This window comes from Talpa europaea, assembly GCF_964194135.1.
Source record: "Talpa europaea genome assembly, chromosome: 16".
NCBI lineage: Eukaryota > Metazoa > Chordata > Mammalia > Eulipotyphla > Talpidae > Talpa > Talpa europaea.
Window position 1 is genome coordinate 7,184,813 of NC_140084.1, and position 25,383 is coordinate 7,210,195.

Consider the following 25,383-nt stretch of genomic DNA (forward strand, 5'->3'; position numbering starts at 1 on the left):
GCTCACTCTGTACCTAGCACAGCTCCAGGTTCTGAGAGTATCATGTTGTATCAGACACAATTCCTTCCTCTAGAAACTTGTTTTCTCCACTGAAAATAGTGGTTTCCAGCTTTGGCTCCATGTCAGAATTGCTGAGGAGCTTTGAAAAATACTAATGCCTCCTTGGTGGTGCAGGGGGTTAAGTCTCAGCGCTATGAAGTTATCGGCAGCCACTATAGCACAAGTTCGATCCCTGCCCAGGGAGCTGACACACATGGCACAGCAGACCTCTCCTGTCTTTCCTGCTGCTCCCCTCAGCAGTGTATTTCAGTAGATCCGCCTGTTCTGCTCCCCACTCTGTCTCTGGTGAACCCTTTCACCCTCCCTGCGCCTCTGCCTTATACCCCAGTTCTTGTATGCATAAATACATAAATAAATCTTTTTAAAATAAGTAAATCTTTAAAAAAAAAAACTAATGCTTAATCGACTATGTTTCTCCCCCCACCCTGCCCCCAGGATTTGGTTAAATTATTCTAGAGTGTGGCTTGGGTATTGGGATTTTTTTATGTGGGGCGTCCCCCAGCATACCCACTGCACAGCACAGCAGGGCATCTACTTTACGTTTCTCTGCAGAGCTACCCATCAGATTATGTTTACCGGTAATTTGGCAGTCTGTTATTTCTCTATTTTTTTTTCTTAAAAGATTTATTTATATAAGAACTGGGGTACAGGTCAGAGGTGCAGGAGGGTGATTGAATTCACCAGAGAGAGTGGGGAACAGAACAGGCAGACGGACTGAGAACACTGCTGAGGGGAGCAGCGGGCGAGGCAGGAGAGGTCTGCCCATGCCAGGTGGGTTTCTCCCTGGCCGGCCGGGAATCAAACCGGCGCTGCAGAGGCTGCGGACACCTTCACAGTGCAACGCTCAACCCGCTGCACCACCAGGGAAGACCCTGTTATTTCTCTAAATAAAGCATATGTTTTAAACATATGTTTTTCTGATACTGTAAATAATACGTCATTATAGGAATTTGATAAATGTAAAACAGAAATAGTATGTTTACTCAAAGTTAACCATTGTTAAAATTTTGGTGTGTGCTCTCTCAAGGTTACAGGGAGCGAAGGGTATATTCTAACACATTTCTGGGAGAAATTTGGTTGTTAAGGTGACGGGGGTACAAATAACAAAGTCCCCAAATCACAGTGGCTTAAACAAGGTAGAAATTTTTTGCTCTTTCACATAAAGACTGAGAGCATTCCAGGCTATTCTACCCCGACTCATTTTACCTTCCCAACCACCACCCCTTCAGTGTGGCCCTCATGCTCATGGTCTGGAAAGTGGGCATTTTAGGCTGAGGGAATACTGTGTTGTGTTTGGGGAACATTGTCATCCAGTGTTTTGGCAGAGGGTATCATAGAAGCCCAGATTGTGGAACTCCTGAGTCCCACAGCAAGGAACTGTATCTTGAAAGTTACAGGTTTTCTTTTTCTTTTTAAAGATTTATTTGTTTTCATACAAGAGCTGGGGTACAGGCCAGAGGCACGGGAGGGTGAGAGGATTCACCAGAGACAGAGCGGGGAGCAGAACAGGCAGAAGGGCCGAAGACACTGCAGAGGACTGCTGTGCCATGTGGGAATCTCCCTGGCTGGCTGGGAATCGAACCTGTGCTGCAGAGGCTGTGGACAGCTTCACAGCTGCGCCACCGGGGAAGCCCCAGTACAGGTTTTCTTAACCTAATGAGACTATTGGGCTTTAGGTCTCTGAAAGTTTTGAGAGGTGTTGGGGGGTAGGGGAGGAGGGGAGGGGGTGGGGGCGGGCTCTGGTGTGGGGGCGGACAGTGATGCCATTGACTAGTAAGCTAAAAACTGGTCAACAGGATGCTTACTTTGTGGGAGAGAAAATGCATTTCATGTTGACCGTGTTAAGTATGAGAGAGGAGGTCCTGGGGCAGGAGCTGGTATGTGTGTACACTGCTAATTAAAAATATAGGGTGAGAACATGTTTTTTTGGCAGAATTGGCAGGACTCTGCCCTTGGATTTTTCCATATTCCTGTCTTAGCTGAATTCTAGTTTGCTTCTGCTGCGCTGGCCTTTGGCTCTCAGTACTTCTTCCATTTGGCTCTTTGCATCTTACAGTGGCCTCCCACTTTTTACTTCAGTGACCACCTCTTTGAATCACTGGCATTGTCCATGGATTGCTTGACTTTCAGTTCTCCCTGAGCTGCAAAACAACAGCAAAGACAGGTTCGGAAGAATAAGTATAGAGAGATGCCGCTGGCCCTAGAGGTGGAAGTTGGCCCTCAAGAGAGTGGCGCGTGCACGTGGATTGGGATTCACTGCGATGCGACAAGTGATATTGGCCGCGTGGGAGATTGAGGGGAATAGAGGGAGAAGAGCAAACCTTGGAACATTTAGGCGCCGAGGGATGAAGAGTCAAGTTCAAACACAAAGAGAACCTAGAAGGCAGAGTTGGAAACCAGCAAGGGCAAACTGCGTGGAATTTGTGAGAAAGAGGGAGTGTCAGCAGGGGTAGGTATTACAGAGCAGCACTGTGCAATAGAACTTTCCAAGATGATGAAAGTTTCCTGTAGTAGTGCTGTCCAGTGAGGTGGTCCCTAGCCACGTGGCCGCCCAGCACTTGAAATGTAACTGGTAGCATGGAGGAACTGAATTTTTAACTTTATTCCACTTTAATCAATTTGTATTTATATAGCTACATGTGGCTACTGTGTTGGAGAGTTGAGCAGGAGGAGAAAGCTGTTGGGTCATTGGTGACCTTTAGGCGATATTACAGGAGAGAGTAGAGTTGAGGAGTGGAGGAATACAACAAATTACAGACAAAGACTGTAGACTTCTAGTACCTTTGAAAGGAAAGGGGTATTTGGCCAAGGTTACTTGTGACCATGGTTTCTGTAGCACGTGCCTGAAAACCCTCCCAGATGGCTTGGAGAAGGATGTTGTCAGGAAATCCAGAGTCTTGTTGGCTTCAGGGTTAGTTCATTCAGAAGGTAAGAATGTGGATGAGACCCCAGATCTCTCTGTTCCTCACCTATCCTCTTCCTGAGGCTGGCACCATTACTGGTGCTGAGGGCTTGTTGCATTGGCAACACCACACTGATGCAGAAAGTGATACAGGAGGCGTGGAGAAGGCCCCACAATGCAGGATGCTATGGAAGAGCAAGATCCTGGCCTTTGTATTTATAAAATAATCATGCAGTGTCAGTTGTGAGGAGAAGGAGGGAAAAAAGAAAAGGGGAAGGGTGAGACAAGGAAATGAGCTGTTACCTGTAGTGTGTCCGGGATTGTGAGTCTGCCTTCCAGGCTCTTCTCATCTCCTTTTTTTTTTTTTTTTTTTAAAGATTTATTTATTTATGCATAGAAGAGCTGGGATGCAGGCCAGAGATTGGGGGGCAGGGGCGGGTGAGAGGATTCACCAGAGACAGAGTGGGGAGCAGAACAGACAGATGACTGAAATACACTGCTGAAGGGAGCAGCGGGGAGACAGGAGAGGTCTGCTGCGCCATGTGGGTCACCTCCCTGGCCGGGGATTGAACTTGTGCTACAGTGGCTACGGACAGCTTCATAGAGCTGAGTATTAACCCCTTGTGCCACCAGGGAGGCCCAGCTTCTCATCTCTTTGATGACTTGGTATTGTAATTGAGATCAAGCCCTAGATCCCCAGCCAGGGTTTCAATTTTATCAACAAAGTATTCAGCTTCTGGGGTTCCTTGTCATACATCAGTGTCCACTCCTGTCCCCCCCCCCCCCATCTCCCGACTGTCACCCTGCGTGGCATTCCCCACCCTTCCCGGTCATACCTCGTGATGTATAGCCTTCCCAGAGTGATCAAGCTTTCTGCTCTTGATTGATTTGAAAGGCATCTTGCAGGGTTGGGCTCCTATAACTGATTGACCGGGCAATTCTGATCTTGCTTAGGAATACAGAACTGTAGGTAACTAAATTGTGGCCGAATAGGCCACTGAGGACTAGCAGACCCACAAGGGCCATTTCAGGCTGCGTGTCTGATAGAAAAGCATTGTCCTGGTTTCCTTCCTTCCTCTTTTTTAACAGCAAGAACTACTTTCTCAGGAATTGCTGGCAAACCTCTCTGTGGGTATTATTGGCCAAAATAAGATTAAATCCCAATTAATTGAACTTGTCCCTGGTTAGAGAGATTCAGTTACTCTGAGACCAGACAGATGTACCACTCAAGAAAAGGTGGATTCCCCAAACTGATTTCAGGGGCTGAGGAGGACACAGAATGATGCTGGCAAGTCAGCTTTAGTGTCCATTCCTGACAGAGGTTCGGGTGAGATTTTGAACTCCTGGGTGGCTGAGGAGCAGCAGCCTGTGATGCTCAGAGCCTAAAGTCAGGAGAGGAGATGAGTGACCAGCAAGAGACAAGAGCACTGAAGGGTGGTGTAAGCACGGGATATTCTGAGGCAGAGGCCAGTATGGGTGAGAACTGAGGCATGAGGCCCTCCAGGTACATCTTATAATGTCAAGCCAGATCCTAGAAGTCACTTGAAATTGATTATGAAGATTTTTTTTTTCCTTGCTAAGCACAGACATATTCTTTACAGAACAAAACATTTCCCCCCTGATTATAGTAGAAGAAACACGTGTTCATGGGAATTCCTAGCTGCAAGTTAAACTCAGCAGAATCTTATCCCTTTGTGTTCATTTTCATGACACATGTTTGGAGAATAAAATATTTAAGTTACTCAGATGAAGTCTTGTTTATTTTAAATCGCCCCCCCCCAAAATTTTTGCCTACATCTTGAATTGTAACAAAGGGACATTTTGTGTATTTAGGAGGGAATCCAGAAGTGAAAGCCTCTTTTACTTCACGTCTTAGGAAAGGAATCAGGGACCATCTTGCTAATCTTGGGTATTAAGATGTTATTTAATTTATCACTTATTTTTTCCTTGGGTTTGGCTCTAATTTCTAGGTTTTCAAGCCTATGGCTGATGCTGCTGTGAAGATTGTGGAGAAAAATGGCTTCAGTGATAAGATTAAGGTTATCAACAAGCATTCCACTGAAGTGACTGTCGGGCCAGGTAAGATGAACACATATTTTACTCTTAAAGGAGGGATCACTTATTCTAGTTGTCTGGGATAAACATGCTAGGCTGACTGCCTAGAAATAGTGCCTGTCCACGGGGTGGTTTGAAGATAAACACTTTGCATCTCTACTAGTTAACACAAAGCAGCAGTGGGCAAACAAGAGCTAATCAAGTGCATTTGGGGTGACACAAATGTAATTTCCTTTTTCTTCAAGCAATTAGAAGTACTGTGGCTCAACTCTCTCAGTTTCAAGTTTCATCAAACAGGAGTGAAACTGGTTAGAGAGCAGGAAGAGACTTGCTTAGCCCTGACGTCCTGTTTCAGCATCCCACATGAGAGAGTTGCCTGCATAGCACAGGCTCCAGGTTGCCAGAATATTTTGTAAAATCTGGGAAGTCGAATGAGACTTCTGAAATTTTACATGCCTCTGATGCTTGGCTAGCACAGTGGAAAGAAGTGCAAAAGAAGCTTCCGGGATGAGGTAATGATATATCACTGCAGTTTTTAAAAAATACAGTAATTTAGAATTGAAGTATCTGCGCTTAAAGACAGCATTTTTCTCCAATTAAAACAATTTTTATTTTTAATGGGCCTCCCTGGTGGCTTAGGGGTTAAGTCTTAGCACTACAACCCTGACAGCCTGAGTTCAACCCCCATCCAGGGAGCTAATCCACATATACCACAGCAGACCTCTCCTGTCCCTCCCGCTGCTTCCCTTAGCAGTATGTTTCAGTTAATCCACCTGTTCTGCTCCTTACTCTGTCTCCGGGGAGTGCTTTCACCCTCTGCACCTCTGGACTACACCCCAGATCTTCTATGCAAAAATAAATAAATAGTCTTTTAATTAAAAAATATTTTTTAATGGAGAATCTCCAGCATTTACAAAGAAGAGACTACTATGCTTTATTTTTAAAACATAACACACATACAAAAGAACACTCAAATAATTATCCCATTTTTAATCAACATTTTGAGGTATAATTTACATAAAATCAATGCACCTATTTTAAGAGTATAGTTTGATGAGTTGGTAAATGTAAACTCACAGCCACCATGGCAAGCAAGACAGTAGATTATCTGTATCATGCCCAAAGAGATTCCTCAGGACCCTTTAGATTGCCCCCCCCACCCCCCAGCATATCCTTGGGTCTAGGCACCCACTGATCTAATTTCTTCAATATAGATTAGATTTGCCCATTCTAGAATTTTGAGTAGGTGAAATCATGCAGTGTGCTTCTCTGTGCCTACTTCCTTCTCTATAACATGGTGCTTTTGAGATTCATCTGCATTGTCTATGTATTAAAGTTCATTCTCTTCTGTTGCTGTCAGCGCTCTGTGTGCTTATACCAGAAGGTGTTTATCGCTTCACCTGTTGGTGGAAGGATGCAAGTTGTTTCTCAATAGGCCTTTAGGTTCACTGATACTTTACTTTTCTTTTTAATGAAGATTTATTTTATTTATACAAGAGTGGGGGTACAGGCTAGATGAGCGGGAGGGTGAGAGGAGTCACCAGAGACAGAGCAGGGAATAGAACAGGCAGACTGACGAAATATACTGCTGAGGGGAGCAGCGGGTGAGACAGGAGAGGTCTGCAGGCCATGTGGGTTGCTCCGAGGCCAGCAGGGATCGAACTAGCACTGCAGGGGCTGCGGACAGCTTCACAATGCTGTGCTCAACCGCCTGCGCCACCAGGGAGGCCCCTCTTTTTTTTTTTAAGATTTATTTATTTATTTATACAAGCACTGGGTAGTCAGAAGCGCGGGAGGGTGAGAGAATTCACCAGAGCCAGAGCGCGGAGCAGAGCAGGCAGAAGGACCAAAGTACACTGCTGAGGGGAGCAGCGGGCGGCAGGAGAGGTCTGGGCGCCATGTGGGACCCTCCTCCGGTGCCCAGGAGCAGCCGGGGATCGAACTGGCGCTGCAGAGGCTGCGGGCAGCTTCGGAACCGAGCGCTCAATCGCTGCGCCACCGGGGAGGTCCCCTCTTTTTTTTTTTAAAGATTTATTTTATTTATGCATACAAGAGTTGGGGTACAGGCCAGAGGCGTGCGGGGTGAGAGGATACACCAGAGACAGAGCAGGGAACAGAACAGGCAGATCAACCGAAGTATACTTCTGAGGGGAGCAGCGGGCGAGTCAGGAGAGGTCTGCTGCACCATGTGGGTTGCTCCCTGGCCGGCCATGGGGATTGAACTTGTGATGCAGAGGCTGTGGATTGCTTCATAATAAGGTGCTTAACCCCTTGGGCCACCAGGGAGGCCTCGATACTTTTCTTTTGATCTTCTGTGTGTCTGATCTGCTGTGAAGCATATCTAGTGAACTTTTTGTTTGTAATACTATGTTTCTAAATGTTCCATTCAGTTCTTTTTTAGAACTTCCATTTTTCTAATTATATGTTCATGTGTTTCTTTGACTACTTAACATATTTGTATTAGCAGTTCCAACATTCAACATTCCTACCTCCTGCTTCCACCATCTCTGTTTTTTCTGTTTGTTCCATTGACTGATTTTTATTCTGGTACTAGGTCACATTTTCCTTCTTTGCATGTTTAGTAATTTTTTTTTAAGATATATTTTATTTTTTTAGGCATATAAGAACTGGGGTCTAGGTCAGAGGTGTGAGGAGTGGGAAGATTCATCAGAGACAGTGGGGAGCAGAACAGGCAGATCCACTGAGATACACTGCTGAGGGGAGCAGCGGGCAGGACAGGAGAGGTCTGCTGTGCCATGTGGGTCAGCACCCTGGCTGGGATCGAACTCATGATGCAGTAGCTGGCGATAGCTTGATAGCGCTGAGACTAAACCCCTGTGTCACCAGGGAGGCCCTGCATGTCTAGTAATTTTTATTTGGATGTTGTAGATATTGGGCATTTTTTATTGGTGAGTGCTAGATTTTGTTGTCTGTCTAAGAACTTTGTTTGGCACACAGTTGAATTCCTTGCAGATGAATTTGATCCTTTCAAAGGATCCTTGCTTTTGAGCTTTGTTGAGCACGGTTAGAGTAGCTTTAAGTCATGGTTTCTCAACACTGGCTCTGTTGACACTTTACATCTGATAATTGCTTGTTGTTGGGAGCAGTCCTGTGTATTATAGATTTAGCAGAAAAACCCCCCCCCATTTCTAACCAGTAAAAGCCTGTAGCACCTCCAAATCCAACCCCCCCCCCAAAAGTTTATGTCAACAAAAAATGTCACCAGGGGATAGGGAGATGGAGGTTGGGGGACATCACCCGAGAACCCCTGCTCTAAGGCTGCTTTATCCTTTCTGCTAAAGTCTGACCTTTCTGGGCCTTCTGCTAAGTGCCTGGGTACTGTCTAAGCAGCACTGGAATATTTCCCAGTCTTCCATGAGCTCTAGAAATTGTTCAGGTTACAGTTACGTGACCTTCTACAGTCTTACCCTGTGTGAAAGTATATTCAGCCAGACTTAAGGGAGCACTGTGCAGATTTCTGAAGCCCCTTTTCTGTGTAACTGACTTCCTCGTTCTTTCCCCTGCAAATCCCAGCCCCCTCACCTTCCCTCAACTCCAGTTGCTTTGTCCTGAACTCAGCTGTGCTTTGTGGGACTTCTCACTACTCCCTCTATCTGGATAGCACCTGCTGGCTGAAGGCCAGAGCAGAGTAAGGGTCACTGTTGTGTTTCCCTTCTTGGGGAGCAAACTGCATGGCCTTTTGTTCAAAATCTGAAAAATACTATTTCATATGTTTTGTCCAGTTGTCTAGTTGATTACAGTTGATCCCAGCTATTTTGACCACAAATGAAGATCAGTTCTTTTTGAAAGTTTGATCTGTCTTGACAGCACTGAGACCAACCCCCAGAGCAGCCGTTGCCATGTCACTCTCCCTGTGACTATGCCTCCTCTCGGCTGCGTGTTGCTCACACTCTCCTTGCATTAGGTAGGCCCCTTATGTGCTTAATACTTTCCTTTTGTAGCACTCATCACTGCAATAATTAAGCAATTATGTAATTCTGTATTTAATGTCTATATCCCCACACAGCTGAGGCATCCTGAGGTCATGGACTATGTGGTGGTATTAAATTTTCCATTCCATTGCACAGGGCCTGACGCAGAAAAGAACACAGCGATATTTACTCAGTGGGTAGATTGTCAGCTTTGCTTGATTCTTAACCCTTTGTAAGTGGAACTTTGTTTCCATTCCTCTGATTTGTTGAGCCATTTCCTCATTGTCAAGGCTAATGGTCTTCCCTCTGCTTTTTGTCTCAAGCACTGCAGTTTTGATACTTCTGCCATTCAGTTCTTCATTCATCATGACTGGGAGATGTCACTGAGGCCTGGGAAGCTCTTCCCAGGCCTCAGTGACATCTCCCAGTCATGATTCTCCTTTGCAGCTTTCTTTTCTGAAATGTGTTTTCCAAGGTGCTGTTCTCAGCCCATTTTGAAAATGCCATCGCAGTTTGTTACCTATTCCCAGAGGTGGACTATATGAGGCCTGTGGCGCCACTGACTCAGGGAGCAGTATTTGTAAAGACTTAGGATGTACTTCGGGTAACTGCCCCTCTTCAGGCTCCTACTGTACTCTGCACCTTTCACATTAGCACTCATAGGCTCCCCTGAAGTGTTTGTTGAAATTCACTGGATCATAAAGTTTAATTTATTTGAAGCAAAATTGGACAATAAATCATTCTGAATTACATAATTGGCTTAAAAAGTATTCAGGGGGTAGAATTGGCAGGGCTTGGTGATTGATTGGATGCAGAGTGACAGAGAAGGAGGCATCAAGAATTCAGCTAATGTTTGCTGACTGTTACTGGGTGCTGGCCATTGCATTAGGCACTGAGGTACATGGTGAACAGACCGGTTAGGGTCCCTGCTCTCCTGGAACTAGGAAATAATGTCCAAGTTTTTGGACTGAGTGACTGGTGATGCCATTCACTTAGGCAGAAACATCAGAGGGAGAAGCAGATAGGGTATGTTTGGTTCGGTTTGGGACAATGTTTTGTTTTTTTTTTAAGATTTTATTTATATACATAAGAAATGAGGTATAGGCCAGCAGTGTTGGGGGTGAAAGGGTTCACCAGAGACAGAGCATAACAGACGGATCTGCTGAAATACACTGCTGAGAGGAGCAGCTGGGGAGATAGGCGAGGTCTGCTGCATCATGTGGGTCACCTCCCTGTCCGGAGATCGAACTCATGCTGCAGTGGCTGGCGATAGCTTGATAGCACTGTCTTTAACTGCTGTGCCACCAGGGTGGCCCTCAGTTTGGGACAATGTATTCAACTGAGATTTGACATGACATCAGAGAAGATGGGCAGTGCCACTTGGGAGGGAAGTCTCTGTGCCAGGAGACAGAAGTTTCTTCTCAGACTTCTTTTTCTTTATTCCGCCATTGAGCACAACCATACCTCATAGGAGTTGTGTACAGCCCTACCTTTCCTGTCCTAACCACCACATGAGGTAGAGCTCATTTCCTACCCCCATTTTGCAGTGGGTGGGTTAGAAAGGATCCAGAACTAGGTCTCTGCCTCTAGGTTCAAGCTCCCTCTACTTCAGCCTCCTTTGAACCACTTCATTACTTCTCTTGCAAGAGACTCATGTTCTGTGTAGGAAAGATGAGTGGGCTTTGTCAAATGGTAATTCACAAGCCATTAGGAGTGTTTTTGTTTGTTCTCGGTGATGAATAGCCCCTTCCAAAATAATTTTGTCTTAGCTCATTAAAGGTTATAATTGTAGGGGTAACCATTATATTACAGAGGTTTAGAAAACAGAGTTAACAAAAGATCCTCCATAATCCTACTATCCTGAAACAATTGTTATTTAGGGAATTCTTGGGTAACAAGAAACTAGCTTAATTAAGGAAGATTTAATGTAAAGAATAGGGATTCTGAATCATGGATCTCAGTGGTATTATTGGGTGTCAGGGGAATCAGCTGAACTCATGGTAACTAGAAGGTCGTCATTCTCTCTCTCTTGCTTTTGTTTTTTTCTCTCTGCAACCTAGAAATACCTGAAGTATCAGCTTTCAGTTTTTGCTTTTCAAATATTTTTTGCTAATTTAATAGTCAAGTTTGTAGATTTGTTTCTCTCCAGTTGCTAATAAGAATGAAAAACTTCCCATGTGTTTGATATCTTTTCTATTTGGAACTGTCTATTTGTATTTTTGTCTGGTTTCTTTTTTTGGGTACTTACAGTTTTCTTAAGACTTTTACACATCCCTTGCAGTACTACACAGACAGAAAAACTGAAAGGGAAGTATAGCAGGTCTCAGTCCCTCAATAAACCAAGTTTTACCAATTGTTAGCGTCTGTAGCCACCAGTTGTTTGTTATACATGTGTAAACGGATCTTTGGCTCAACCATTGCAGTCATTGCAGACATCATGACCCTTCTTAATATTGTAGCATATGTGTGTGCTTCCAATAGCCTATTATCTCTCCCCTCCCCCCATAATACTTGCTGTAAATATCTTTTCTAATCTGTGCTTGCTTCTTCATGTTTCCTTGTGTTTCTCAGATGGTGACATGCCATGCCGTGCCAATATCCTCATCACGGAGCTGTTTGACACGGAGCTAATTGGGGAGGGGGCGCTGCCCTCCTATGAGCACGCTCACAGGCATCTCGTGCAGGTAGGGGCCCGGCTGGCTACACAGCTCTAGCTAGTACACCTTGCTGAATGCTACCCAAGCGCCCAGTACTTCTCCACATACCCTGTGACACCCCGTTCCTGTAAGACTGGTTTCCTCAAGTTAGGATATTTGCCAAGCCTTGGTAGAGTTGAAAGGCAAGAAACTGTCTTCAAATTCAATTGGCTGCAACAAATATTCTTCCTGGGTAAAATGTTCTGGCATCCAGGAAGAGGTATAAGACAACCTTCTTCCCTCTAACCCATAATGGTCAGTGATGATGACTCCTGCATGGACTGAATGAAGAGGCTGACAGAAGCAACACTGCTATTTGGTCTGGGACTGACAGAAGAGGTCACAGGTCAGAAAGGAGATGCGAACACGTGTGGAAAGGGTAGAATTTGCAAACACCCTACACTCCGAGGAGAGGGAGAGGTAGAGGTGTCCCAGATAGAGGACTTGTTGGTACGTCAGTGAGAAAACCAGCCTGGGGGCCCTGTGAGCTAAAGGCAGAGGCTGGGGTAGAAGGTCAAAGGCCTTACATGCCAGATCATTCTAGCTATAGGAGATTAGATAGTGACCTTTTTTTTTTTTTTTTTTTTTTTTTGTGGGACCCTCGCCGGCAGCTGGGGAACAAACTGGCGCTGCAGAGGCTGCGGGCAGCCCTGCAGCCTAGCGCTCAACCGCTGCGCCAGCAGGGGAGGCCCTGGATAGTGACAATTTGGCAAACTTTTTGAAAATGGAGAGACATACTGAAGGCTTGTCTTTCTTTTTTTGTCTTGGAAGCATTGGCCTTGCTTTTTTTATGGGCATAAGCTGGAGGTAGAGACCCAGAGGCTGAGGCGAACTGGGAAGATGTGAATGCTACTTCTGCTGGCACCAGCCTGGTGGACACCATCCATCTGAGTGTGCAATTGGCCCAGCCCAGGACCTTCTCTGGGGGCTTTCATGTCCCCAGAATGAGGAGGGGAGTTCCTTCTAGGGTATTCAGAGCCAGAGTCCACCTTACTTACATGGGCAGCGTGCAGTGGTGATAGCCCTGCAGGTCTCCCACTGGGAGGTGTCTCATTGTCTCTGGGGTGTAAAATCCTTTTCTAATCAATCAGTAATAAGAATTAATGTTTCACTGTGTTGAAACCACCAACTAGACAAATCCCTGGAATAGAGAATGTTTGGAATCATGTTAAACATATATAAATACATAAATTATTTTATTAAAAAAATAAGCAGAGTAAAACTCTCATACAAATAAAGAAACATATTTAAAAATTCTAAAAAATAGAATCATGTTCATTGTGTCCCAATTTGTCTTTCTCTAATTCTTCTTATGAAAGTGCGCAGGCAGCCATTTCCTCTTCTTGCTGGCCTGTAGCAGTCTGGGTCCATTGTCCACTCTAATCACTATCGCCACCTGCCCACCCTGTACCTGAGCTTAAAGGGATTGCAGCTGTACACAAAGACTACCAGTGCCCTGTCCCTCTTCCTGCTGTGTTGGAGGTCATGGAACCAGGATGGTGGTGTGTCCGACAAATAGTCCGTATGGTATTGAAGTAACCCAGGCAGTGATCTCAGAAAACACAGTTCTTGAGCATTTTTATTGTGCCAGGCCCTTTTTGGGGACACTAAGATTTTGAAGGTGAGTTCTTGGGGAGACAAGGTAGGTAGGCAGGTCCTTGTAGTACAGTTTGAGGTACTCTGTGAGGATGGTAAGTGGGGTAGGAGCCTACCTGCTCTGGTAGGGGGCAGAGAGGAGTCATGGGAGATGAAGCTTGAGCTGAGTCAGTCTTGAAGAGTCATCAGGTATTGCCCTGGCACTGGGGGGTATTTGCAGCACAGGGGACCACACGCACAGAGACATGAAGTATTGCTGGTGTGGGGATGCCCAGACCTTGAGGGCTGATCAGATTTTGCATAATGTTGGAGGAGCAGGAGGTGGTGTTAATGTTAAGCCTAGATTACTGGGCAGGTCTAGACCGAGAAAGACTGTGTGTTCCAGAAGGCAAGTGGGGTCACAGAAGTGTTTTAACCAGAGGATTGATGTCTTGTTTATGCAGGAAGGCATGTGCAGAGCATTTGGAACAAGAATAGAGGCGGGAAGACTGTTTAAAGGATATATAGAGTCATCTAGGTGCTGGCAGAGGTGAGCTGTCACCAAGGCCATAGGATAGGTCTGGACCCAGGGAGGAGGAGGTAATCAAGGAGTCGATGCTCACTTAGATTGAGAATGATGCCAGGGTTTGCAGCGTAGGCAGCTGGACTGGATGTGGATCCCTGGAATGGGAGTGGAGGAGGAGGACCAAACCTGAGGAGGCAAGGGAAGGGCTGAAGGTGATTTACTGGTTTAGAGGTGACCTGTCTGAGTGTGAGGGAAGTGGAGAGGACTAAGAGGCCTTTAGATGATGATATTTGCTAAGTGAAGATGGAGAGGTTGAGGACACTCAGGAGATTATGTGGAGGGAGGAAATAGGCTATCCAGACCAGATCTCTGAGGAATTCCCACTTTGAGGATGGACAGAGGAAGCATTACCTGTGAGGGAAACAGCAGGGAGAGCAGCGCTTCTCAGCCAGGGCCATGTCTGGGGACATTATTTATGTCACAACTGAGAAGGAATATGCTACTGTCATCTGTGGATGGAGGCCTGGGATGTTGCTAAACATGCTATGATGCACAGAACCTCCCGCCTCCCACGACAAAGGCTTATCTGGCCAAAGAGGTCACTTGTACTGCCGTAGAGAGACCCTCTGCTTGTCATGCAGTAGCAACTGTCACCTGCCTCACAGCTGGGCCCCTAGTTCCTGGAGTATAGAGGGTGTTAGATGAGTGAATGAGATAGGAGTAAAACTGGACAAGGGACTGTAGCCAAAGCCAAGTGGGAAGATGCTTATTGGCAGTGCCAGGTGAAGTCAGAAGGTCAGGTCAGTTGGGCTGTGTGATAAGAAGGTTCTGGTGTCTGGGCAAGACACCAGATTGCTATATTGAAAGGATCTCTGAGCCTGTGCCAGGATGATCACATTAGCAGTAAGACTTGGACTTTTTCTTCAAAGTTAGTGTGGGAGTTAATCAGCATGATGACAATTAAGGCTTATTTTTGAAGTATTTAGTGTCAGGTAGCTGGGAACTTACCTGACATAAATCATTTTAGGCAGAAGCATGCATTCTTTTTGAAATCCGGTTTCTTTTTTGCTTTTCCAAGGGTATCAGGCTGAACAGTTTGCTATCCGAAAACTGATAAAATGTTAGCTGTTACCGAGCCAGCCTGACACTAAAGAATGCACTTCTTCTTTTCTCTTGCCCCTTTTTATTGAGGTAACATGAGGTTTCTGGTGTACATTTTCTTACCTCAGCACCTGTATTTCTATGCCATGCTCAAGCCCAGACATCCAGTGGACACCCCACCTCAGCTGTCCAGTCTCCACCACCACCAGCCAGTCAGCTCTCTCTGCCTTCTCCCTTCCCCTTCCTTCCCTTCTGGTAACCTCCTTGTTGTCAAGTCTGTGGATTTGGTTTGGTTTTGTTCGCTTAATTGCTTTTATTTTATATTCCCCAAATGAGTGGAATCACATAGTGTGTGTTTTTCTCCTTCTGATTTATTTCAACTTAGTGTAACCCCTCAAGGTCCATACATGTTTTCACAAATGGCAAGATTTTTTTGTGTGTGTGTGGCTGAGTAGTACTCTGTTGAGGAATATACCTCTTTCGGTCAGTGGGTATTATGGTGGGCCAACATACCCTGTTTTTTTTTTTTTGTTTTTTTTTACTATAACCTAGGAAAATTGTGAGGCGGTGCCTCACAGAGCAACCATCTATGCGCAGCTAGTGGAGTCAAGAAAGATGTGGTCGTGGAACAAGCTGTTTCCCATCCACGTTCAGACCAGCTGTGGAGAGCAGGTCATCGTCCCCCCGCTGGAGCTGGAGAGGTGCCCCGGCGCACCCTCTGTCTATGACATTCAGCTGAACCAGGTGTCGCCCACTGACTTCACTGCCCTCAGTGACGTGCTGCCTATGTTCAGGTACCGAGGAGCTATGCCAGGTGACGGCGCTTTGAGAAATTTGGTGGAATTCGGGTCTTTGGACGTTCTTTTTTGAGTGGGAAGGAGACCTAGGCCATGTCACCTGCCTCTGAAGGAAGGAGTCCATTGCAGCCAAATCTCATAAACTTTCACCATAAAAGCTTAAAAATGGAATATGTGAGCTTAAAAAATGTTTAAGTTCCTAAATGTTCTTCCACAGCGTGGACTTCAGCAAGCAAGTCAGTAGCTCGGCAGCCTGCCACAGCAGGAAGTTTGAACCTCTGGCATCTGGCCGAGCGCAGGTGGTTCTCTCCTGGTGGGACATTGAGATGGACCCTGAGGGGAAGATCAAGTGCACGATGGCCCCCTTCTGGGCGCACTCAGACCCAGGGCAGCTCCAGGTAAGAGGCTGGAGCTGAGCACATTTTCATGCACATCCGGAAACTGGTCCATGTTCGGTTGTGGGAAAGCAGTGTGTTGAACGTTAGAGTCACAAGAGTTTGGAGACAGAAGGGGCTATGACAGAAGGGGCAGTATCGATGAAGAAGTTAAAGGGGACCAGACAAAAGCAGGGCTAGCTGTGATCAGATCGATTTCTCAGTGTGAGTTTATGGTTTGTACCAGGGGACTCAGCCTTAGGGGAGCTTTGGTGTGCTGGCTCCGTTATTCCCGCACAGCCGCTCTGAGGTCACCCCCCCAGCCCTGCGGAGCCTCAGGGACCTCAGATCAGCTTGGAGTAGACTGCTATGACCTGTCTACAGCCTCATCTTCTGTGATCTCAAAATCTACCTCTTCAGCTCAATAGAAAATGGACAGAGGACATGAACTACAGAGAAGGAGATAGAACAACTCCTTAACATGGGAAAAGTTGTTCAGCCTTACTCATAAGAGAAATGCAAATTGAAACCACAAGAAGATACCAGTTTTCTCCTGTCAGTGAATATAGTTGGGAAAGTGTGGTAGCACAGTTGGGGCTGTGGCAATGAGCAGGAAAGTGAGCTGTCGCGAGTGCAGCCTGCCATGCTGGGGAGTGATGCTCCTTACAGACATTCGGCTGTGCAGTGATGTGTGTGCTGGGGTACTCGGGTCAGCCCAGATTTAATAAGAAAGAGTGGCACAGCCCTGGGGCCCCAGCAGGGCCGTGGCTAACTGCCCACTGCCCTGCGTCCTAGCAGAGCATGAGCAACTCTCCATTCTTGATGGGGGAGCAGCCTGCAGAAGGTGAAGTGAAACAGAAATAGAGGTGCAGAACAGTACGCAGTGTGCCAACATTGGCATTATTACAAATAAGAATAGATGTGTTTATGACTATGTGTGTGTTGTGTGTGAGGATATCTTTGGAAGAACTCAGAAATTGAGGTTAGAGGTGGAAAGGAAGCTTATTTTTTACACTGTGACCCTTTTATATCTTTTGGATTTTCTTTCATGTGCGTGTTTATCCACCTCTCTGCGCACACACACAGAGGAAAAGGTGGGAAGACTACTTCAGGGCCGAGCAGTCAAGCCTGCCCTCTCCCTGGTGTCTTGGGCACCAGCGTCTGTGTGTTCTATCCACTTACTGCTCACTGATTTTGTTTTGGTTGCTCACCTGCTGGATCTAGATACATGGGGGTGACTTCAGGAAGCCCTAGTAGCTCCCTGACTGGCTGCTTAGACTAAAGGGTCAGGCCTGCTGTGAGATTGCTGTCAGGGTCTGCTCCATGCTACCAGCCAGTCACTTGGCGGAGTCACACTGCCTATGCATGCGAGCAGTGTGCCTGAGCTCGCCACGTGCCCCTGTCCTCTGCAAGCTGAGAGAGAGAGAGAGAGAGAGAGAGAGAGAGTGTGTGTGTGTGTGTTGGGGAGGGGATCGGGCAGAAATCTCCCACAGCGCTGAAACTGGTCCTGGGCTGCTTTGTTCCTCCCCAGGAGTGTGATGGTTGTAAAATTAGCATAAGAATATAATAAAAATGGTAATACTTTTCATTTGCATACCTTCAGAGTGCTCCCATGTGTATTTCTCCTTGAATCCTCATATAAGACACGCTGGGTAACCAGCTATGCAGCGCTGCGGCTCTGCTCTGCACTTGGAGCGGGGCTTGTGGCGGGCAGTGGTGGTGGGTGCTGGTGGCCAGGTCTCCTACCTGGGTCTTGTGTCCTTCCTTCCTCCCACAGTGGTGACTGTTAGGAATTTGAAGAGCTGCTAATGAATCTCCCTCATGACTTCACTAAACTGCTCTGGTTGCAAAATCTGTTCAGCCCATCCCACCTCGGACAGTAGGTCTTGTCATGTTAGCTTAAAATTGCATGGGCAAACATGACAGGGAAGCCTGTTGGGAGCATGCCAGGTCAGGGAGGGCTTCTCACTCTCAGGACACTGCATAGGAGGGGATGAGAAGCATGTTTTAGAGGACTTATTTTTTCCTCCTTGTTACTGTTTATTTTTTCTAGAACATATTTGGTTATGTTTTCTTTTTCTAGCTTTCGTGTTAAATAGATATCTTAGATACATGGGACTGTCATCCCCCTTCCTTTTAGTTAAATTCAAGACAGGGTGGGATGTGTTCCTTAGAAGTGGGACCAGTGTCTTCTTCCTTTGCCTCCAAGCTCAGCAGTGCTCTTGGAGTCCCCCAAAGCCAGGTTCACCTTCCTGTCTAAGGAGGGCGGAGATTGAGCAGGCAGTTAGCTCACCAGAGTTGGGTCCAACATTTACTTTTTTAGGACAGTTCTTTCTTTTTTAAGAGAGGTTTAACATTATACGAGTAATAGCCCTGATATAAAATAAAACAAAATGAATCAAAAGTCTCGTGGTTCTTCCACCCAAAGTAACCTTCCTTTGGGCTCTGTACACATGCATGGGTTTTTGTTAGTGCTGCTTTTTTCTGCTTATTTGTTGTTGTTTTTTTTTAATGCTGCACCATAGTCCTCATAGTCATCATTTTAAATGTCTTGAGTATATTCTGTATAAGGATTTATGAACCCATTTCTGAAAGTCTGGACATTTGGGTGTATTCCAGTTTTTGCTAGTGTAAATAGTTCTATGATATGAATATAATGTGAATATAACCTTTTTCCTTCCCCCCCCCCGCCCAGGATACAATCTTGTATGTGGATTTACATTATCCAAAAGGGTCAGTGTAGCTTATTTAAGGTTGATTTGGATTATTGTAAACTGCTTCACAATTTATTTTTATTCATTTAATTTAAAGATTTATTTATTTTTGCATAGAAGAACTGGGGTGTAGGCCAGAGGTGCGGTGAGTGAGAGGATTCACCAGAGACAGGGTGGGGAGCAGAACAGGGAGAAGGACTGAAATACACTGCTGAGGGGAGCAGCGGGCGAGACAGGAGAGGTCTGCTGCGCCATGTGGGTTGCTCCCTGGCAGGCCATGACAGCCCTGAGACTTAACCCCCAGGCACCAGGGAGGCCCAACTACTTCACAGTTTAGGGTATTTAGAGTATTCCAGTTCTTTCAAAATGATTGCATTTCAGAAGGAATAAACAAAAGAAAACCTTTCTAATATTTTCCCAACTTTGTATTTTGAAAACTTTTAATCCACAAACTGTGAAAATTAAAACTGGGATGTTCTTTATTTAAAATTGCCAATCATTAAAAAAAAATTGCCAGTCATTGGCATTGACCACATTTGCTTCCCCTCTTCCTCCTCTCTGTCCCCTTCCTTCTATCTCGGTAGGAGATAGAAGACTCCTCTGAGTCCCTTTTGGAGACGCCTGCCCTTGGGCCACGCCGTGTCTTCCTAAAGCCAGTGTTCCAGCAAGCACTGGGGCCACTAGCCCCAGACTCAAGAATGTTTTTCCTTATTTCTTCGTCACAGTGGTCTTTGTAACCTACTCCATGGTCTCCCTGCAAACCGATTTTTGGCTTTGCTCTTGTTTAGTTTGGTGATGGTTGGTTCTCTATTTCAGTGGCGGGATCACTGGATGCAGTGTGTGTACTTCCTGCCAGAAGAGGAGTCAGTCGTCCAGGGCTCGGCCCTCTGCCTGCTGGCCCACCACGACGACTATTGCATCTGGTACAGCCTTCAGAGCACCAGGTGAGCCCCGAGCCTTTGACCTGTGACAATGAGCTGCTTATGGAGAACCCCCTTTTATGGACTCTGTAGAGGCACAGGTGGTCACATTTGTATCTGAACAGAATAAAATAAGAACAAAGGTTTGTGACTGGATGTCACTACCTGTGTATTCGGGAGAGGCTGCCCTGTTCTGGAGCTTCTGTTTGGAACAGGTGTACAGGGAGGTCTAGCAGGGGAGGGCTCGCACCCTGATGCGAATTCCAGAGCCGGTGCTTAGACTGTTACCCTGCGGAAGACAGGGAGTGCTTCTGGGACCCCTCGCAGTGTCACTGGGACAGGTGCCGGTGCCATACCCTTGTGCTCACTGGTAGCTAGCAGGTCTCGCTTATTGCCCTGTCTCCATTTTCTGGCCCAGCCCCCAAAAGAATGGGAAAGTCCCCTCAGTGCGCCCAGTGTGCGACTGCCAGGCTCACCTGCTCTGGAACCGGCCTCGGTTTGGAGAAATCAACGATCAGGACAGAACTGATCAATACATCCAGGCCCTGAGAACCGTAAGTGTCCAGCCCCTTGGGTAGTCGTGGACAAGGAGCAGTTTGTCCCATGTGCCCTAGCTCATTGCTCTCTTGGGATTTGCTAGTGTCCTGTGCTCCCTTGTCTGTGAGAGCCTGCAGTCGGCTCCTGGGTGGGCACTCAGGCAGAGAGCTGGGAGATTGCTTCTGGGCTTGGCCTCTGGGAGAGTCTTTGGCTGGGAAGCACCCCCTAGTCTCTGCCTTTGTCCTGCTAGATACTTTGCCGCTGTGGTCATCAGCAGTTCCTGTGAGTGATTCTAGTGCATTCAGCCACCTGTTCTTCCTTTTATCTGCTTCTGCCTTTCTAAAATTTTCTAAACTGTAAATCTGATTAAGTAACTCACCTGCTAGAAATCTGCTCCCTGATGCCTATAGTTGGGGTCTCTTGGCCTGGGGTCTTAGAGGGAGGGGGAATCCCTTGGAGTCTTGTGCAGAAGTACATGTGCTATGTGCACGTGCTTGCCTTTGCGTGGAGGGAGGGACAGAGTGGAGGGAGATCCTGAGTTTCCCTTAGAGGGATCTATGAACCTTGCCTCTGGTAAGTCACTTGACAGGCCCACAGGTCTCCCTGCTGTGACAAGCCAGGGAAGAATCCTGGCCTTGTGAACTGGGAGGTGACCTCTGGCAAGTGGGGCAGGCCTTCAGCTGGGGCCTTCTAGGATGGCATGAGGAGGGTCTTTCCTGACAGTGGGCACTGAGGGGGGTGGTGAGTGAGATAGCTGTGTTGGAGTGTGGGCTTGGGAGGCAAGCATGACTAGTGTAGGGGCACTAGAGATGTAGTGAACAAGGGGTAGTAGGGGGTGGGTGAGGAGATCAGATTGATTGATCACAGAATCCAAGTTAGTGGGGTCAGGAGAAAAGGGACATTTTTCTCAGTGTGCCAACAAGGATTTCTTGACATACTGTTGGGAAACCTAAGCTAAGGTTGCTCTTTTCCTGCAGGTGCTGAAGCCAGACGGTGCCTGCCTGTGTGTCAGTGATGGCAGTCTGCTCGCCATGCTGGCCCATCACCTTGGGGCTGAACAGGTACTGGACATGATCGTCTGCCTGTTTCCCGGGAGCAGCTCTGGGGTCGGGGTGGTATCTTCTGGGTCACAGTTCTGGTAGTAAAGCTCCACAGCTGCTGTGCCTTTATGCTGTGCTCTTGGTCCGGCATAAAGCTTGCTGTCGCTTTGGGGCTTATTGACTCCTTGTACAGCTGGACTCAGATAGTAGCTGTTGCCATTGGCTGCAGCTCTGCCTGTGACCCTGATGAGGGCCAGTGCAGAATGTGGCTGTTGTCCCAGTGGGTAATGAGCGCAGGCCCAGGGGGAAATGAGATGACCTTTCGGCCATGAGATGATCTTTCCCCATTTTAATCTTTAATTTCTTTTTCTGTTAAGTGACTCTCCAACTAATAGTATGTTATTCTCTTTAGGTGTTTACAGTAGAGAGTTCTGCAGCTTCTCATAGACTGATGAAAAAAGTAAGTGATAATTGACAGTGGAATAATGAGGGGACCTATGGGCCTGCCTTCCTGAGCCTGGGATGCTTTGAAGCAGCATTGACAGCAGGGCAGCTGCTGCCAGTGGAAGCTCACGTTGCTCCCGCACTGAGAACGGGCCCGGAGGTCCAGGGTTGTCGCTGAGTAGAAGCCAGTGTGTTCCCTCTGCCTTTTTTCACTGTGGCAGCAGAAGTTTAGGGTTTTCTCCTCATTTCACATAGAGCTGAAAAGTGAGTCTTTGCAGTGTTAGATTGAACTTATGGTTTGTTTCTGGGAACACCAGTGCTCAGGGAGTCCCTGCTCATAGGCCACCCTCCCTGAAGGATAACCCACTCCGCCAGAGCTACAAGCCTGTTGCCAAGTCCTGCTCATGTGCTTGCAAGAGAAATTTTTGTTGCCAGTACATCACTTTGCTGGTGAGCTCTTCTAGATCACTATAGGATGTTCCTAGGCGGGAGAGTATCCACCAGACAGATAAAGGTGGTGTTGTAGAGCTATTTGGCCAGAAAACTGCAAGTGGATAAAGCAACTCTGAGATTTTGCTTGTTTGTTTTCTCTTTTAAGATCTTCAAGGCTAACCACTTGGAAGATAAAATTAATATAATAGAGAAGCGTCCTGAATTGCTAACATCCGCAGACTTGGAGGGTAAAAAAGTACGTATCAAGAGGCTCTGCATTGGCGCCAGACAGCTCAGCCCTGAAACCACCCGTGGTGGCCCCTCATGTAATTCACCAGCCACGGCCTTGCTGCTATGGAGGGTGCCATGAGGCGCTGGCAGAGCTACCCGGGGAGCAGCCGAATGCCTCATAACTCTGGCTGATCTCTGCTCCTTCACGTTCAGGCAGATACCTCTGTTGGGGTTCACAGCAGCAGGTCGTGTCCTCTCCCCTCCCCCACACCTTGCTCCCTCTGCAGGCGCTCTTCAGTCCCTAGCCTGTGCCTCAGAACTGTCCCTCTGGTGCTCCTTAGCAGCCACTTTGTTACTGAACATCATCTCCCAAGATCATCCCAGGGCTCTAACCACCCAGGGACCTCCTGCTCCTCAGCACACTTCTTGCAGTGTTTAAGAGACTGTTTTTCCCGGTCTTCCTCTTGTCTTTCTGGCTGCTGCTCCTCAGCACTTTGTGAGGCCTTTCTTTCCTTCTCCGGGCTAGGCATGTCACTCGGTGTGCTCTCTGGTCTTCCTCTGTGTCTCCTCTGTGGGTGATAATGTCCCATCCCGGGTAGCAATCTGTGACCATCAAGGCTGGGTCTGCAAATCTCTGCCCAGCTTCTATCTGGATGTCTTTCCTTGTGTGTCCAATAGGCCCTTCAAGCTGGAATCTGTCATTTTCTTGCCAGTCTTTTTTTTTTTTTAAACAACTTTATTGTGATAGAATTGAAATACCATGACATTAGCCTGTTTCAAGTGTTCAATTTAATGATTTTTAGTAAGTCTATGGAGTTGGACAACTATCACACAATCTAGTTTTAGAGCGTTTCCATGACCAGCCTGCAACCCCAGGCAACCACTATTGTGGTTTCTCTCTCTCCATCAGTTTTTCTTTTCTGGACTCTTCTTAGTATTGAAATAACACAGTGTTTGGTCTTGTGTGTCGGCCTTCTTCACTGTGTGTGTCTTTCTTTGAGGGTGTTTGAGGGTCATCCGTGTTGTAGAATGTGCCAGTGTTTTGTTCCTTTTAGTGCTAAATCGTATTCCTTTGCCACAATTTTTGTCCTGTCACCTGGGTATGGACATTTGGATTGTTTCCAAGTTTTGACTATTTTTGAAAAATGCTATGTGTAAATTGGTCAATAAATTCAAAAAAGAAAAAAAGAAAAAGAAAAATGCTATGTGAACGTTGGTGTCTGAGCCTTTGTGAGGAAGCGGGTTTTTGGTTATCTCAGGTAGATGGCTGGGTTTAGAATTGCTGGGCTGTATGATAGTTTTGTTTAACTTAAGAAACTGCTCAACTCTTGTCTAAAGTGACACTGCCATTTATTTATTTATATTTTTAAAGATTTATTTATTTATTTATACAAGAACGGGGGTACAGGCCAGATGTGTGGGAGGGTGAGAAGATTCGCCAGAGCAGGGAACAGAACAGGCAGACTGAAGAATAAATAAACTGCTGAGGGGAGCAGTGGGTGAGACAGGAGGGGTCTGCTCGTCATATGGGACCCTCGCCGGCTGGCCGGGATCAAACCTGCGCTGTAGAGGCTACGGGCAGCTTCACAGCGCTGCGCTTGATCAGCCACCTGCACCACCAGGGGAGGCCCAACTCTGACATTTGGATCCCCTTCAGTAATGCATGCAGACAGCCCTTGCAGTTAGTTATGACACATTTTAAAAATCCTTTTGTCATTGATGGACATTGGGTTGTTTCTGCTTTTTGACTACTATGATCCTCTTTTGAACATTCATGTATAAATTGCTCATTTTCCCGCTCACTTTTGAGGATTGAAAAGATGCTTACATTCTGTAAGCCATTGATGGGATGCATCTGACTAGATTCCAGGCATGTTGGATAGAAGTGGCGAGAGCAGCATCCTTGCTTTGTGCCCAGTGAGGGTGGGGAGGTGTGCTCAGAGCCCTGATGGAAGCTTTTAGTGGCCCCCTTGCCTTTTTGTGGCTCCCCTTGCCTCCTGAGTGCACCCCTCTGATGTCATCAGCTGCCTTTGGGTGGCATGGCTCCTCTCCAGCCACTGCCTCGCTCTCACTGTCCTCCCCTGTTTGCTGGTCTGAGGAGCTCCTGAAAGTGCCTTGCTCTCACTTGCACCCTTACTCTTTCCTCTGCTCTTCTGTCTGGACCCCCACTCTTTTGCTTTTTGTACGCTTACTCAGCAGATGTTTCCTGCTCTGGGCCAGGCACTTTGCTGAGTTCTGGGGAGACTGTGTTGTCACATCTCCACTTCCATGGCGCTCAAGAGGCCAGTGAAGGGGACAGACAAACATCAATGAGACATGTTGTGGTAGTTAAGTAGGGTTTAGAGGATGCCATCCTGGAAGCTCTTCCTGTGTTCTTATCTCTGGGCTCCTTCACATGCCCCTTCCTTGCTTCTGTCAAAGCTTGCCTGACTGTACAACCCTAGGCCCCGGCCTTGTCTGCTCCCCATTCCACCCTGCACTCCTCAGGGCAGGGCTCGTGTCTGTGTCTCATATTTGTTGTTGATTGACTGAGTGAATGGCCTGTTACTTCCACATTTCTGTGAAACTTAAGACTTGTCCTTCACTGTTCAGTCAAATCCTCTGACACCTTGATTTCATCTTGCTCTGATCACCAGGTCTCTCTCCTCCTGGGTGAGCCATTCTTCACCACCAGCCTGCTGCCATGGCACAACCTGTACTTCTGGTACGTGAGGACTGCCGTGGACCAGCACCTGGAGCCTGGTGCCGTGGTGATGCCCCATGCTGCCTCACTGCACGCAGTGGTGGTGGAGTTCAGGGTAGGCTGCCTTTCTGCAAAAGGGCTAGGGGGGAATGTTCTTGCAGATGCCTTAGGTGCAGTTGATGCAGCTTGGGACTTCGTGTTGGGCCTTTGCTTTTCTGTGTCAGTACTCTGCAGAGTTGAATAGAAGAGACGTTCCTTTTCAAAAAGGCAGACATTTGAAATGAAATGGCTGTGTGTTGTCATTTTACAATTATGGCTTATCAGAATAATTAAAAAATATAAATTAAGCGTTTCAGAAGGCATG

General features: G+C 46.8%; 1 protein-coding gene across 1 annotated transcript in view; it reads left to right on the plus strand.

The window, feature by feature from the left end:
* The window catches only part of PRMT7 (protein arginine methyltransferase 7), a gene marked incomplete at its 3' end in the record, with an annotated part of 44,440 nt that overhangs the window by 13,785 nt on the left and 5,272 nt on the right, over nucleotides 1-25,383 (plus strand). The window contains exons 4-13 of the mRNA XM_084256786.1: nucleotides 4,933-5,041; nucleotides 11,521-11,633; nucleotides 15,400-15,641; nucleotides 15,862-16,042; nucleotides 19,549-19,676; nucleotides 20,071-20,206; nucleotides 21,167-21,250; nucleotides 21,642-21,689; nucleotides 22,272-22,361; nucleotides 24,973-25,134. Of these exons, the coding sequence (XP_084112912.1) occupies nucleotides 4,933-5,041; nucleotides 11,521-11,633; nucleotides 15,400-15,641; nucleotides 15,862-16,042; nucleotides 19,549-19,676; nucleotides 20,071-20,206; nucleotides 21,167-21,250; nucleotides 21,642-21,689; nucleotides 22,272-22,361; nucleotides 24,973-25,134 (1,293 nt within the window). The remainder of the gene's footprint in view (nucleotides 1-4,932; nucleotides 5,042-11,520; nucleotides 11,634-15,399; nucleotides 15,642-15,861; nucleotides 16,043-19,548; nucleotides 19,677-20,070; nucleotides 20,207-21,166; nucleotides 21,251-21,641; nucleotides 21,690-22,271; nucleotides 22,362-24,972; nucleotides 25,135-25,383) is intronic.